The sequence below is a fragment of the Pelophylax lessonae genome, assembly GCF_965119305.1.
Source record: "Pelophylax lessonae genome assembly, chromosome: 7".
NCBI lineage: Eukaryota > Metazoa > Chordata > Amphibia > Anura > Ranidae > Pelophylax > Pelophylax lessonae.
This window is the reverse complement of record NC_138774.1, coordinates 235,702,072-235,717,757: the sequence shown is the minus strand read 5'-3', so window position 1 is coordinate 235,717,757 and position 15,686 is coordinate 235,702,072. Positions and strand designations below refer to the sequence as shown.

Genomic DNA, 15,686 nt, shown 5'->3' with positions numbered 1-15,686 from the left:
AAGAGAAACATTTACAGGAACCAATCCCATCCATTTTCCTCCTGAGGCGCCTGAAAGCCGTCAGGAAGGAGAAGAGGAGAAGTAGGCTTTCAGCGATTGCAGGAGGAATATAGAGGTTATTGGTTTCTGTATATGCCACCCCTCCTGTCCAGGTGTAAAATCAAAAGTGGCAGGGGGGCTACATGGGGCAGGGTCACCATTGTGATCAAACTCTACCCCAGTGGTGGTGGATACCGTTGCAGTATCAGTAGCTAAGAAGCACTGATCAAATACACCTTCCATGTTCTTACAGTATTCTGTTCAATGCAACAATGAAACAGCATGAAAACTTCCTATTTGGCACTCAAATGTAGAAAAGTTCAACCAGGATAAGTCAAATCATGACTATAGCAATCAACTTGAGGTCTGCTATTATTTATCTAGGTTACAAAAATAACAAGTTATAAGTGAGTGATTACCAGGGATAACATGATTTTTTTTTTTGTTATCACAAGTGGTCCAGGAAAACACATACTTATCCCAGTAGTCTGGTTCTGTGTGTAAAACATCTTGTGAGAACAACCAGACAGCATAGTAAAACACGAACAAGACTGACATACATGTATGAATTTTTCTTACCCATGTAAAACTTCCTGTTGAGTGACTATTGATAGCAGTTCAGCTGCCTCCTTTGACAGGGATTTACATTCATTTCTTAGCTCTATGCTCTCTTTGAACAGAAGCTCAGCTTCAGCTATTGTAAAAGAAGAAGAGAAAGTTAAGAAATTAACACCACAAATTAAAATATTATAGCTTTGACAGTATAATGAGGTAAACAACCCTAGCAGAAAATACAATTAGGACAAGCAGGTGTTATCAAACAGAACATCAATATGAAATGACTGGTTGCAGATCTAATAAGTAAAACTCAGTTACTGAACTTTGCACATCAATGGCTATTTTACCCAGCATTGTAAATGGTGAGGAATTCTGGCATAAATTGAACAATGATATTGCCATTGTAGGTAATATAAAGCAAAAACTTTTATATTTTAGTATTGAATGGAGTAGAGAAGTTTTAAACCGTTATAGTTTTTTGTGTTATCTATGTGCTGCTGGAGAGATTTCCCTTCATTTTCTGATTTGGTGAAGCAGCAACAGGAAGGGAGAGAATATCGCTCCAAAAAATTGTCAAACAGGCAGGATTTTTAATTCAGGATAGACAATTACGTCAGAACTATGTCATACAAGTGACACTGTCATGGTTGGGACTGTTTGCTTTTGACTAAAGAAAGTATACCAAAGTGTACTGCAGTGAATGGTGGCCAGGGTAAAATGTGGATCTTGTCTAAAGGCTCATGGGAACACATCTCTTCACATACATAATACCCTTTACTAGATAACATACACTATATTACCAAAAGTATTAGTACGGCTGCCTTTACACGCAAATAAACTTTAATGGCATCCCAGTCTTAGTCCGTAGGGTTCAATATTGAGTTGGCCCACCCTTTTCAGCTATAACAGCTTCAACATTTCTAGGAAGGCTGTCCACAAGGTTTAGGAATGTGTCTATGGGAATGTTTGACCATGCTTCCAGAAGCGTATTTGTGAGGTTAGACACTGAGGTTGGACAAGAAGGCCTGGCTCCCAGACTCCACTCTCATTCATCCCAAAGGTGTTCTATCGGGTTGAGGTCAGTACTCTGTGTAGGCCAGTCAAGTTCCTCCACCCCAAAGTTGCTCATCCATGTCTTTATGGACCTTGCCTTGTGCACTGGTCCAAATCATTTAGTGATAGGGAGGGGGGGTGATTATGGTGTAGGGTTGCTTTTCCGGGGTTGGGCTTGGCCCCTTAGTTCCAGTGAAGGGAACTCTTAAGACGTCAGCATACCAAGGCATTTTGGACAATTTCATGCTCCCAACTTTGTGGGAACAGTTTAGGGATGGCCCCTTCCTGTTCCCACATGACTGCGTACCAGTGCACAAAGCAAGGTCATAAAGGTCCCTTCCCATCCAACATCAGTGCCTGATCTCACAAAAGCGCTTCTGGAAGAATGGTCAAATATTTCCATAGACACACTCCTAAACCTTGTGGGCAGCCTTCCCAGAAGAGTTGAAGCTGTTATAGCTGCAAAGGGTGGGCACACTCACCAGCTCAAGCAGCTTGCTCTGGGGGCACCCAAGCAGGCAGGCTCCTGACCCACCGGTCTGTGTGTCCATTTACACACTGAGCTGTGGTTTGGCCTGTTGCCAAAAGCAAAATCAGGAGTGCAAATCCTTGAGACACAAGGCTCTCGTAGACATTGCTGGATCAAGAGGGGACTCAGATAAGTAAGAGGGGGTCTGGGAAGCTCCTGCACACTGAAGGTTTTTTACCTTCATGCATAGAATGTATGAAGGTAAAAATACTTGTGCTTTTACAACCACTTTAATGCGAGAATGCATTAAGGTAAAAACCACTCTTTCTGCCTGCCTCCTCCATTTATTTATTTACAGAAGCCCTACTATAGCTTCCACGAATGAAAAGAGAATGAAGGATGGGCAGATTAATGAAAGTTCTGCCTCCTCCATTCATGATGATTTTGTGCTCATGAAAGCTATAACACAGCTTCTTTGAATAAGGGGGGGGGGGGGAAGGACGGGCATAGTCAGCGTTCTTGACAAGTGCATATGAAGGGTCCCCTCAGCTCGTGTTAACCCTTGCATCACTGGAAGATAACAGCTGCCAGGGTAAGGGGAATCAGAGGAGAGGGGATTTCAACTAAAATCGCAGCCAGAAGCACAAGGGACACTTCACATTGATTTTAAGTACCGTTTCCTGTGCTGAATATTATTTTTGAATGTTATTACTAAACATAAGCTTGAATTTAGCCAATGGGGCATCAGGTAAACTCCAAACTTTCTGCGTTAATCTACGGCGAACACGTTCTTCAACAAAAGCACCAGAAGAAGACGCAGAAGATGCCGGTGAGGGACGTGGAGTACCTCACCGGCATCGTCTACTTCTTCCGGTCATCCCGGCACACAGAGACTATGCCGGCAATGTAAGCTTGAGCTGTGCATGCATCACAGTTTACTTGCAGGAGAATGCAGTGAGCAGGCAGGTAGGTGTATTTTACTGCAGAAGAGACACTGCATGTCTGCAATAAACAGCCTGCCTGCTCAAAGTTTGTGACTTTGTGAACTTTAGTTACTCTCTAACAGTTTTTTCATACAATACATTTTGTTTACAATTTATTGGTCTTTATAAAGACAGCTTTTTCTTTTTCCCCCACAAATGAAATATGTTTTTTATTTTACAGCGTGAAATCTGAAATCCTTGACTTTTAAACTGGTGACAAAATTTACCCGCATACGCAGTTAGACTTTCATTGATGTGCTGTTTCTCAGTTTTCCCACATAGTAACCATGACGATTCAAAAGGGAACGGTTCATACAGAAGTGGGGGTGATGGTAGGAGGAAGGTGATTTTAACAGATTACAGCAGCCTTGTTCCTCAATCCTTACTGGGTCATCCAGCAGAGGGATTTGTGGAGGATTATTCTGAGTAAGGCATTGTAAAGGAATTCCTCTCCTCATAAGGAAGCGTGTTCAAAGGATATGTTAACCTCGCACCCGGGAGGGGAGGCTGAGTGCATGTGTTTATAATACGAGGTCTGACTAAAGGCCCTAGCAGTCATTCTAGCATTCCGCAAACACAGCCAAGATTTAGACTTAAAGATCACACAGGTTAATCTGAGAAATCTTTTCTTACTCTATTTAAATTTGTTGTTACACTTTTATTACAACTGGTAAATGTCTTGTGAATTTTAGCAAAAGTTCAAAATGCCACAACCTGAAACTTTAAAGGACTCTTAAAGCAGAACTAAACTCATCAATTTAATGGTTTCCTGAAACAGTTACATTCAAGGCATGCCATTAAAGATTACATAGTTGCTTGTGCTCTCAACCAACCGGTCAAGCCATCAAATGACTAGTGATCACATGTGTTGTAACATGGCAACTGCAAAGCAAACAGAGGTTGAGATGGAAGCTTCCTTGGCTGTTAAAGGACAGGAGGGTTTAGTTCCACTATAAAATAGACACTATAGACCAGGGGTCCCCACACTTTCTAAGCAAAGGGCCAGTTTATGGTCCTTCAGACTTTAGGGGGGCTGGACTGTGGCCAGTGGGATCAGTGGGAGTAAACATTGCAACATTTGGTATTAGGGGAGGACTAAAGTACCCCATTGTTGATGTCAGTGGGAGAAATGGTGCCCCATTGTTGATGTCAGTGGGAGAAATAGTGCCTCTTTGTTAATATCAGTTGGCAAAATAATGCCTTGAATCAGTAGAAGGAATAGTGTCCCAAAGGCTGGATAAAGGCAAGCAAAGGGCCGCATCCAGCGGTTGGAGACCACTGCTATAGATCATGAAATGTATATAAAATAATTATTAACAACCATCATGCACCTGTACTTTCCTTGCGATTTCTGATGAACATTCTTGATTCCAAAGACATGCTGTTCTTACAAATAGCTGTGAGTGAAACCTCAAAAATGCAGGGTATTTTTGGAATGATCTGCATGCCAAGTCCATGACGCTTCCTATGATGAAGATACCTAAGAGACCATATTAGCTTAGTGGGAGCCAAACCCTAAATGAATGTCTTTCATTTGCTAAAGTGATGTTAATCTTATCAGCACTGCTCATCTCCTCCGGCCTTTTTGCAGACGCTTCTGGTCTACATTTTGAGTGGTAGCTTCTCCATCGGATGCTTATGTGGCAGGGTAACAGATTGCTGTCACCAGCATGAGAGGAAAGGCCTGAATAAAGACCTTCTTGGTAGGATTGCATGGATTTACTTGAATGTAATTTTAAAAGTAGCTATTAATCCTTCATATCTGCTGCTTTTATTAGAGGCTAAATTCACCTTTAACCACTTCTGGACCGGAAGGATTTGCCCCCTTAATGATCAGCCCATTTTTTGCAATTCGGCACTCCGTTACTTTAAAGTACAATTGCGCGGTCATGCCACACTGTACCCAAATAAAATTGATGTCCTTTTTTCCAAAAATTGAGCTTTCTTTTGGTGGTATTTGATCACCTGTGCACTTTTTATTTTTTGCGCTATAAACAAAAAAATAGTGACAATTCTGAAAAAAAAAAAAAAAAAGACAAAAATAGTTTCCGTATGATGGGGCCCATACCCCTAAATAGTGGACAAAAACAAAAAAATAGGAAAAAGTGGGGCTTTACGGGCCAATGGGAGGAGAAGGATCACAACAAAACCAACATGTTCAAAAAATATACATTTTATTGATTATTTCAGTTAAAAACATGAGCTGTCATGCACATGTGAATACAATATGTGTCACAATTAATTAAAACCAATTCATTAGAGTCATTAAGTAGAAATACAAACCATAAGGACAAACCAACGCCTATATGGGGAAAGATGGTAGGTCTCAGATGGAAGGCGGTCAATGTAGGTCCCCAGCAAGCCGATGCGTTTCGCTCATGGCTTCCTCAGGGCCAGAGAGACCATGACAGACCGGTATTTCCTTTGTATAATGACTCAGAGGATAATAAGATTACGGCAGGGCATATGGTTCGAGGCACGTCTACGGTTCAGTGATCAAATAATGACACTCAGGTTTCTCGTTTATGCATTTATATGTGTACATGCGGATATAGCTGTAAATGTTGTCTCATGTATGTTATCAAGAGGTCGCTTTTTATATTTCTACTGGGTTGCAGCCCAATGAGACCAGATAATGAGGCAGAACACCGCCTATATCCCAGCTATCCAGGAGAACTATCCTGCTGGCAATAGCTAGATCCCAAATTTCTTCCTCTCCTAGAGTACTTCTAAGGGCACAATCAATTATGGAGGTGTATTTCAGACAAGGGTTGCAAACATAGTGACCTATTAATGGTGAAGCTACAGCTTCAAGCAGGTGATAGCATACCGACAGGATGTCCTATCTTAGAGGGACAAAGGTACTCCAATGTACCTGGCCTTTAAATAGACCTCTGTAATGCCTTCCATGGCTTAGCCTGCCAGCTAAGCAAGGCAAGGCTAAGCCATGGAAGGCATTACAGAGGTCTATTTAAAGGCCAGGTACATTGGAGTACCTTTGTCCCTCTAAGATAGGACATCCTGTCGGTATGCTATCACCTGCTTGAAGTTGTAGCTTCACCATTAATAGGTCACTATGTTTGCAACCCTTGTCTGAAATACATCTCCATAATTGATTGTGCCCTTAGAAGTACTCTAGGGGAGGAAGAAATTTGGGATCTAGCTATTGCCAGCAGGATAGTTCTCCTGGATAGCTTGGGTATAGGCGGTGTTCCACCTCATTATCTGGTCTCATTGGGCTGCAACCCAGTAGAAATATAAAAAGTGACCTCTTGATAACATACTGGAGACAACATTTACAGCTATATCCGCATGTACACATATAAATGCATAAACGAGAAACCTGAGTGTCATTATTTGATCACTTAACCGTAGACGTGCCTCGAACCATATGCCCTGCCGTAATCTTATTATCCTCTGAGTCATTATACAAAGGAAATACCGGTCTGTCATGGTCTCTCTGGCCCTGAGGAAGCCATGAGCGAAACGCGTCGGCTTGCTGGGGACCTACATTGACCGCCTTCTATCTGAGACCTACCATCTTTCCCCATATAGGCGTTGGTTTGTCCTTATGGGTTGTATTTCTACTTAATGACTCTAATGAATTGGTTTTAATTAATTGTGACACATATTGTATTCACATGTGCATGACAGCTCATGTTTTTAACTGACATAATCAATAAAATGTATATTTTTTGAACATGTTGGTTTTGTTGTGATCCCTCTCCACCCATTGGCCCATAAAGCCCCACTTTTTCCTATCTTTTTGTTTTTGTCTGAAAAAAAAAGAAAATTATTTTCACTTTCTGTTACAGAACATTCCCAAAAAAAAAAAAAAATTCCAAAATTTCTGCTACATATTTTTGTTAAAAAAAAAAAAATCGCAATAAGCGTATTTTGATTGGTTTGCGCAAACGCTATCACGTAAACCGAAAAAACAGCGCTTGCAAAAATTACCTAAAATCAATACTTCTATACATAAATTATTTTTAAGGAAGATACAATACATAAATATGTTATAACTAATTAATACATAATAATTAATAAAGTGCACTAGTGCTTAAAAAGTGTAATAATCTGAAACATGCTGCTAGTGCTAAAAAAGTCCAATATAATGTGAAAAAAAGTCCAATATAAAGTGCAAGAAAGTGCTAATAGTGCTGCAAGCAAAACGTGCTGGGGTGCTCCAAATAGCCAGTGCAGAGTATCCCAATCCCCTTCAGGAACCCTACTCACAAAGACTTTGATAACGCCCAAGTGGGTGGGTGAAACGCGTTGACGTATTTCCGGTGCAGCAGAGCCATTGACGTAATTTCCTGGTGTCCGTGGAACGCACACACACGGCGTTCCCGGAACTAACCTGTGTCAGTTGGTAGAATTGTTCTTTCCTTATATATGCAGCATATTTTAAACTCTTGTAAGTAGGTTTCATTTGGCCAAATAAATCATTAACCTTACTGGCTTCACTATGCAAATTATTTATTCCTTTTGAGCGGCCCAGAAAAACTACTGTAAAGGGGCTATAGCCACAGAACACCAGCCTGGAGGAATTTTACTCCCAGTGGAGGGGTCACTGTTTCCGCAGCCCAGATCAATTATCAACGGTAATACAGAGTCAGCCTGGAGGAGATCTCTTTATTTATTCATTTACATCAGTCCCAAGACGATTTTGACCCTTAAGTGGAGGGTCAATCACGTCTGGTGAGTAGGGTTCCTGAAGGGGATTGAGATACTCTGCACTGGCTATTTGGAGCACCCCAGCACTATTAGCACTTTCTTGCACTTTATATTGGACTTTTTTCGCACTAGCAGCATGTTTCGAGTTATTACACTTTTTAAGCACTAGTGCACTTTATTAATTATTATGTTTTTATAACATATGTATTGTATGTTCCTTAACCACTTAAGCCCCGGAGGATTTGGCTGCACAAAGACCAGGGGTCTTTTTTCAACTTGGCACTTCGTGATTTTAACCACTTAAGCCCCGGAGGATTTGGCTGCTAAACGACCAGAGGGTATTTTGCGATTCGGCACTGCGTGACTTTAACGGACAATTGCGCGGTCGTGCGACGCTGTACCTAAACGAATTTGGCGTCCTTTTTTTCCCACAAACAGAGCTTTCTTTTGGCGGTATTTGGTCACCTGTGCGATTTTTTGATCACGCGCTATAAACAAAAAAATAGCGTAAAATTTGCAAAAATAGCAATATTTTTCCCTTTTTTTTATATGAAATTCCCCCCCAAAAAAATGTAAAAATCAAAATTTTTTAATATTTTCGGCCAATTTGTTTTATGCTACCTATGTTTGGTAAAAAAAATCGCAAAAAGCGTATTTTGATTGGTTTGCGCAAAAGTTATTGCGTTTACTAACAAAGGGAAAGATTTTTGTCATTTTTGTTGTTTTTTTTTTTAACGCGTAATGGCGGCGATCTGCGATTTTTTTTGCGGTACTGCGACATTGCGGCGGACAGATCGGACCCTTGACTGACATTTTTGACACTTTTGGGGTTACCAGTGACATTTCTACAGTAATCAGTGCTATATATATGCACTGTTACTGTAAAAATGACACTGGTAGTGAAGGGGTTAACTTTATTTGAGAGGGAGGGGCTGTGTGTGTCCCTAGGGGCGTGATTCTAACTGTGATTGGCTGTGGCTTCAACTGTATGCAGAGTGATCAATGGATCTACATAGTAGATCCATGTGATCATCTCTCATACAGAGAGGAGAATGACTTTCTCCCTCTCCCCCGCCGATCGCAGAGTGGCCGGCGGCGATCGGGTCCGCCGGTCACACGCGCGGGGGGGTCCGTGACCACGCGGGAGCGGGAGCGCGCCTCCGGCGGCGCGCGCTCGCTCCCTAAACCCTCACAGGCGAGCGACGTAGACCTACGTCACTTTGCCTGTGAGGGGCTGACCGCCGCCGTAGATAGTCGTGCGGCGGTCGGCAAGTGGTTAACTGACAATTGCGCGGTCATGCAATGCTGTACCCAAACGAAATTTTGGTCCTTTTTTTCCCACAAACAGAGCTTTCTTTTGGTGGTATTTGATAACTTCTGGGCTTTTTATTTTTTGCAATATTAATAAAAAAAGAGCAAAAATTTTGAGAAAAAAATGACATTTTTCAACTATGTATTTTAAAAAATATCCAATATACTCAATTTATGTCATATATTTGTGCCAAAATGTATTTCGCTACATGTCTTTGACAAAAATAATCTCAATGAGCGTATTTTTATTGGTTTGCGCAAAAGTTATAGCGTCTACAAACTATGGTGTAAATACTGAAATTTACGCAGCTTTATTTTCTGACTGCCTATCTCATTTCATGAAGTGCTAAAATGGCAGGGCAGTACAAAACCCCCCCCCCCAAATTACTACTTTTTGGAAAGTAGACATCCTAAGGAATGTCCTGAGAGGTATGTTGAGCTCATTGAATATTTCATTTTTTTGTCACAGGTGTTTGAAAAATGACTAAAAAAAATATTTTCTTTTTTTTTTTTACACAAAGTTGTAAGTGAAATGATATATTGCTCACACAAGTCATGGGTATATGTGTAATTACACCCCAAAATATATTCTGCTGCTTCTCCTGAGCACAGGGATACCACATATGTGAGACTTTTTGGGAGCCTAGCTGTGTACGGGAGCCCAAAAACCAATCCCCACCATCAGAATTTCAAAGAGCGTACATTTTTCATTGCCTTTTCTCACTACCTATAACGGTTTAGGAGGCCCTGAAATGTCAAGATACCACAAAACCCCCCCAAATGACCCAATTTTGGAAAGTAGACACTCTGAGCTATTTGCTGAGAGGCATGGTGAGTCCATGGAATATTTTATATTTTGCCACAAGTTTTTGGGAAATTACAATTTTTTTTTTATTTTTAAACACAAAGTTGTCACTAAAAGATAAATTGCTCACACATGCCATGGGTATATGTGGAATGACACCCCAAAATACATTCTACTGCTTCCCCTGAGTACAGGGATACCACATGTGTGAGACTTTTTGGATGCCTAGCTGTGTACGGGAGCCCGAAAACCAATCAACACTCTCAGGTTTTCTAATGGCATAAATTGTGCATTTCACCTCCACACTACCTGTCACAGTTTCGGAGGCCCTAAAATTCCAAGATAGCACAAAACCCCCCAAATGACCCCATTTTGGAAAGTAGACACCCCAAGCTATTTGCTGAGAGGCATGGTGAGTCCATGCAATATTTAATATTTTGCCACAAGTTTTGGGAAATATATATATATATATATATATTTTTTTTTTACACAAAGTTGTAACTAAATGATATATTGCTCACACATGCCATCGGTATATGTGAAATGACACCCCAAAATACATTCTGCTGCTTCTCCTGAGTACAGGGACACCCCATGTGTGAGACGACTTTTTTGCAGTCTAGCCGAGTACAGGACCCCGAAAATCAATCACCACTTTCAGGCTTTCCAAGGGCATAAATTGTTGATTTCACTCCTGACTACCTATCACAGTTTCGGAGGCCATGAAATGCCAAGACAGCACAACCCCCCCCCCCCAAATGACCCCTTTTCAGAAAGCAGACACCCTAAGCTATTTGAAGAGAGGCTTGTTGAGTGTTTTGCAGATCTCACTTTTTGTCACAAAGTTTTGGAAATTGAAAAAAGAGGAAAAAGAATGCACTTTCCGGTCTTTTATCATTTTCCAAAAAAAAAATGAGAGCTGCAAAATACTCACCATGCCTCTCGGCAAATAGATTGGAGTGTCTACTTTGTAAAATGGGGTAATTTGGGGGGGGGGGGGGGGGGGGTTTGTGCCATCTTGGCGTTTCATGGCCTTCAAAAGTGTGATAGGTAGTAAGGAGTGAGATCAACAATTTACGCCCTTAGAAAGCCAGAAGGTGCGGATTGGTTTCGGGGTCCTGTACGCGGCTAGACTGCCAAAAAGTCTCACACATGGGGTATCCCTGTACTCAGGAGATGCAGCAGAATGTATTTTGGGGTGTCATTTCACATATACCCATGGCATGTGTGAGCAATATATAATTTAGTGACAACTTTGTGTAAAAAAACAAAAAAAAAAAAAAAAAAAAAAAAGAATAATATTCCCAAAACTTGTGGCAAAATATAAAATATTCCATGGACTCACCATGCCTCACAGCAAATAGCTTAGAGTGTCTTCTTTGCAAAATGGGGTCATTTGGGGGGGTTTTGTGCTATCTTGAAATTTCAGGGCCTCTGAAACTGTGGCAGGTAGTGCAGAGGTAAAATAAGCAATTTACGCCATTAGAAAACCTGAAGCTGGGGATTGGTTTTCGGGGTCCCTTACACAGCTAGGGTGCCAAAAAGTCTCACACATGGGGTATCCCTGTACTCAGGAGAAGCAACAGAATGTATTTTGGGGTGTCATTTCACATGTACCCATGGCATGCGTGAGCAATAAATGGATTTTTGTAAAATCTTACCGTAAAATCCTTTTCTCTTAGCTCATTGACAGACGTAGTCCTCGGTGATACACCACCTTCGGGTTATGTTGCCTCCACAGGAGCAGGACTAGACAGGAAATTAAAAAGCTCTGGCCACACCCCAGGGGCAGTCCCAGAGGGTATATCCTCTCTCTCTCTGCCTCAGCAAATCAGTTATGTGAAAAAGCAGTCTTTAGAGATTTTAACCCAACTCAAAACACAGAGGGGCGGGGACTACGTCTGTCAATGAGCTAAGAGAAAAGGATTTTACGGTAAGATTTTACAAAAATCCATTTTTCTCTAGCGCTCATTGACAGACGTAGTCCTCGGTGATACACCACCTTCGGGACGTCCCAGAGCAGTATCACAACTGAGGGGTGGGAAAATGGAAATCAAATCCCAATCTAGAAGGCCCAACCGGTGCCAACTAGAAGTTTACAATGCTCATCCTTAATGATGAGACTCAACAAAAAAAGAGAAAAAAAATTTTTTTTTTTTTTTTTCAAACAGAAAAAACCCTCGAGGTAGACCACCGGTCTCCTCAAATTGCGGCCTGCAAAACCTTGCGGCCAAATGAGGCATCCGCCGATGCCGTCACATCAATTTTATAGAACTTTGTAAAGGTATGTACCGACGACCAGGTGGCCGCCTTACATACCTGGACCACTGACGCCTGATGGCGAAAGGCCCAGGAAGTACTGAGCGCTCGAGTGGAGTGCGCCCTAACAGGGAACGGAGGACTCTGACCCTTAATAGAATAAGCCTGTACCACCGTTTGTCTAATCCATTTGGCAATGGTCGCGGCAGATGCAGGCAAACCCTTTCTGGGGCCATCCGTGATCACAAAAAGTGAACCCGTCTTACGGAATGATTCCGTAGCTTTTAGGTATACCCTGATTGCCCGAACCACATCTAAGGAATACAACGCATGTTCCCGACGATGCTTGGGCTGAGGACACAAGGAAGGTAGTACAATATCTTCATTCAGATGAAAATCTGAAACCACCTTGGGAAGAAAAGATGGCTTAGGATGAAGTACTACCTTATCCCTATGAATCACTAGGTATGGTGACTGGCATGATAATGCAGCCAGTTCTGACACCCTGCGAGCAGAAGTAATAGCCACCAAGAAGGCCACCTTCTGGGATAAAGTAAGCAAGGGAATCTCCCTGATGTTTTCAAAGGGAGGTTTCTGTAGAACCGACAAAACCAAATTAAGATCCCAAGGCGGTAAGGGCGCGCGGACTGGAGGAGCCAGGTGACGCACCCCCTGGATGAAATTCCGCACCAAGGATTTGGTAGCTAAAGGCTTCTGAAAGAAGATTGCTAATGCTGAAACTTGACCCTTGATGGTGCTCAAGGCTAGCTTCTGCTCAACCCCTTGTTGCAAAAAGGCCAATATTCGAGACACCGAATAGGTACGTGGAGGAAATCCTAAAGATTCGCACCACGCAATATAAGTTTTCCATGTGTGATAATAGACTTTGCTGGAAGTCGCTTTCCTTGCTTAATAAGGGTAGGAATGACTGAAGCTGACAAACCTCTGTCCTTCAGTACTTGGGTCTCAATGGCCAGGCCATTAAACCCAGCGACTGTAAAGCATGATGGTAAATTGGTCCTTGAGACCACAGACACTCCCTGAGACGAAGTTCCCACGGAACGTGTACGACTAACATGTCCAAGTCGGCCAGGCCGGCTTGAGGAGGCCAGCCTAGAATTTCTAGGACCACTGGCGCTGATTGAATCTGAACCAGGCGTCCCTAGAGGTATCTGGCCCCGACCATCCGAGAAAGTCTGGTCGTTTTCTGTTCCCACACATTTATCAGATACCTGATAGTTATCAGGAAAGGTGATCTTTTCTGGTTGAACCTCAGGGACCGAAGTCACCCGACTAGAGGCTACTTGGCCTATCTGGTCAACCAGATCCGATTCCTGTGAGGTATCGGGACTAATCTTGGGAAAAGGTAAAGGAAAAGATCTATTCAGGGAACGGTAACTACCGCTTCCTGTAGTACTTAAATGTTGGAAGGGAAGAATCGCACCGGTAGTAGTGGTTGATGCTCGATCTAATGTCCTGAATACCGGTGAAAACGTCCCCCCACCCTGAAACCGGGTGGGGGCGCACCTTCAGGCTGTGTACTCCTTTGCTTCGGGTTTGGCTGGGTTGGTCCCCTTCTTGAACCCTCCTGGAGGAGTCTTGCCTTTCCCGCTAGTACCAGCCGGGCGCCCTTTATGGGTGGTAAAGAAAGGTCCTCGCTTGTTGCGAGGTCCCTTAGCTTTAGCAGCCTGTGGCAAAAAAGTGCTCTTGCCCCCAGTGGCATCCTTAATGATTTCATCTAGGTTGGCCCCAAATAGACGATTCCCCTGAAAAGGGAGATTTGTCAAGGTCTTTTTGGAACCTAGGTCAGCTGACCAGCATTTTAACCACAGCACACGTCTGAGGATCACCGCTGTCTTAGATGCATGCCCTAATAAGGGAGTAGTGTCCAAGGCTGCGTCACAGATAAACTGTAGCCCTTGTATAATCTGTTCCATCAAATCAGATGTCTCCTGGGGAATATCTTTTCCCCTAAGTTCTTGGCGTACCATTTTCGCCCATTCTGTAAGTGTCTGGGAAACTAGACCAATAACAATTACTGGTCTAAAAGCTGACCCTATCAGAGAGAAGATGGTGCGGGACTCTGCTTCCATCTTTCGATCCACCGGATCCTTAAAGGACGAAGTGTCCTCCACTGGAATAACCGTGGCTTTATTCAGCCTGGAAATAGGCGGATCCACGACTGGTGGTACCGTCCATTTCTTAATGATGGATTCCTCAAACGGATAGCGTCTAGCAATACGCTTGGAAATAGTAAAGGTACGTTTAGAATGCTCCCATTCTCCTTTAATCTGATTACCGAAACATTTAGGTACAGGAAAAGCCTTCATCGTCTTGATGGGCTTATTAGTACCAAAAGGAATCTCTGTTTCAGTTGCCTCTGCCGGTAAAGCCTCAAGTTTTAAGGTTTCCTGCACTGCCACAACTAGTGCGTCCACCAATGCTTCTTCCTGAATAATAGCAGGAGAAGAAGCGTCCTCCTCACTGTCTGAGGGGGCTTTACCTGGGATAACAGCCCTTGCAGAGGAACCTGCAATTGCCGTGACCACCTCTGAATCTGAGTCAGAGGTGTCAGATGGTATAGGGGTAGGCGGGGGTCGCTTCCTTGACCCCCGTCCCTGACAGGCCGCCTCCACCCGAGCCACCATAGACTCCAAAATTGCTGTAAATGACTCTATACTCTGTGCACCGGCGGGTCCCGTGGCCCCCTCGAGGGAAACAGGTGGGGGAATATGTGTGGCAGGGTCCATGATAATTCCAGTTACTTCCTGGATGATATAATTCAAAAATAAAACCTTTTTTTTTTTTTTTTTCCGACCCCCAGCGCCACAAAAGCCCCTTAGTGTTACCTGCTAGGGATCCCTATCGATCGAGAGAGAGAGAGAGAGAGAGAGAGATAGACCCCCAGGCTCACCACTTGATGCTCAGAGTTTAACTGCAACAGGTTACAGCGCTGTCTTGACAAACAGGAAGTCTTTTGGCTGGCTGCCCAGGAAAAAAGGAGGCGGCTCCGCCCCTCTGTACGCCTTCCGGTGCCTCCCCCAAGCTCCACGAGGTGTTTGGATCACCTCAAACATGGCCGCCCCCATGCTGGAGACACGAGGCTACGCCAAAATGGCGGCTCGTGCGATCCAGCAAAAAAAATGGCGGCGGCCCGTACTGAATAGCGGTGTGCTGCAGGGCACACAACACTCTCTCTGCATGGGGATATGGCGTGGTTGGCGGTACCGGCCCTGGCGGACCGCATGGCCGTTCGGGAGGCCTGCTAATAGCTGGAGATCTGATTAGGAAGGCAGTCTACATGTCCGTGGCTTCTGACTGGTAGGTAGCTTATTCTTAACCCATAAGATTCCCAGAATGCCACAGATTACATCTTTAAAACATGTATACAATTAGATTGTTAGCTCCCAAACCAAGCCTCCTGGCTTTTTGCACACATAAAATCACACTCAAAGTAGGAGGATCTGTGTCATGTTGTAGGATAGAAAGGGACTCTATCTTACCATACAGAGAGGGGCCCGCGTTCACCACA

The 15,686-nt window shown here is 43.2% G+C and overlaps 1 protein-coding gene across 2 annotated transcripts in view; it reads right to left on the bottom strand.

The window, feature by feature from the left end:
- LOC309560776 (uncharacterized protein) overlaps positions 1 to 15,686 on the bottom strand; it is a 338,659-nt gene that overhangs the window by 252,260 nt on the left and 70,713 nt on the right. Inside the window, exon 5 of one of the 2 annotated variants that reach the window (XM_082264432.1) lies at positions 619 to 733. In XM_082264432.1, the coding sequence (XP_082120558.1) occupies positions 619 to 733 (115 nt within the window). Of the gene's footprint in view, positions 1 to 591; positions 734 to 15,686 lie in introns of both variants that reach the window. The other variant, XM_082264433.1, reaches the window with a different exon arrangement.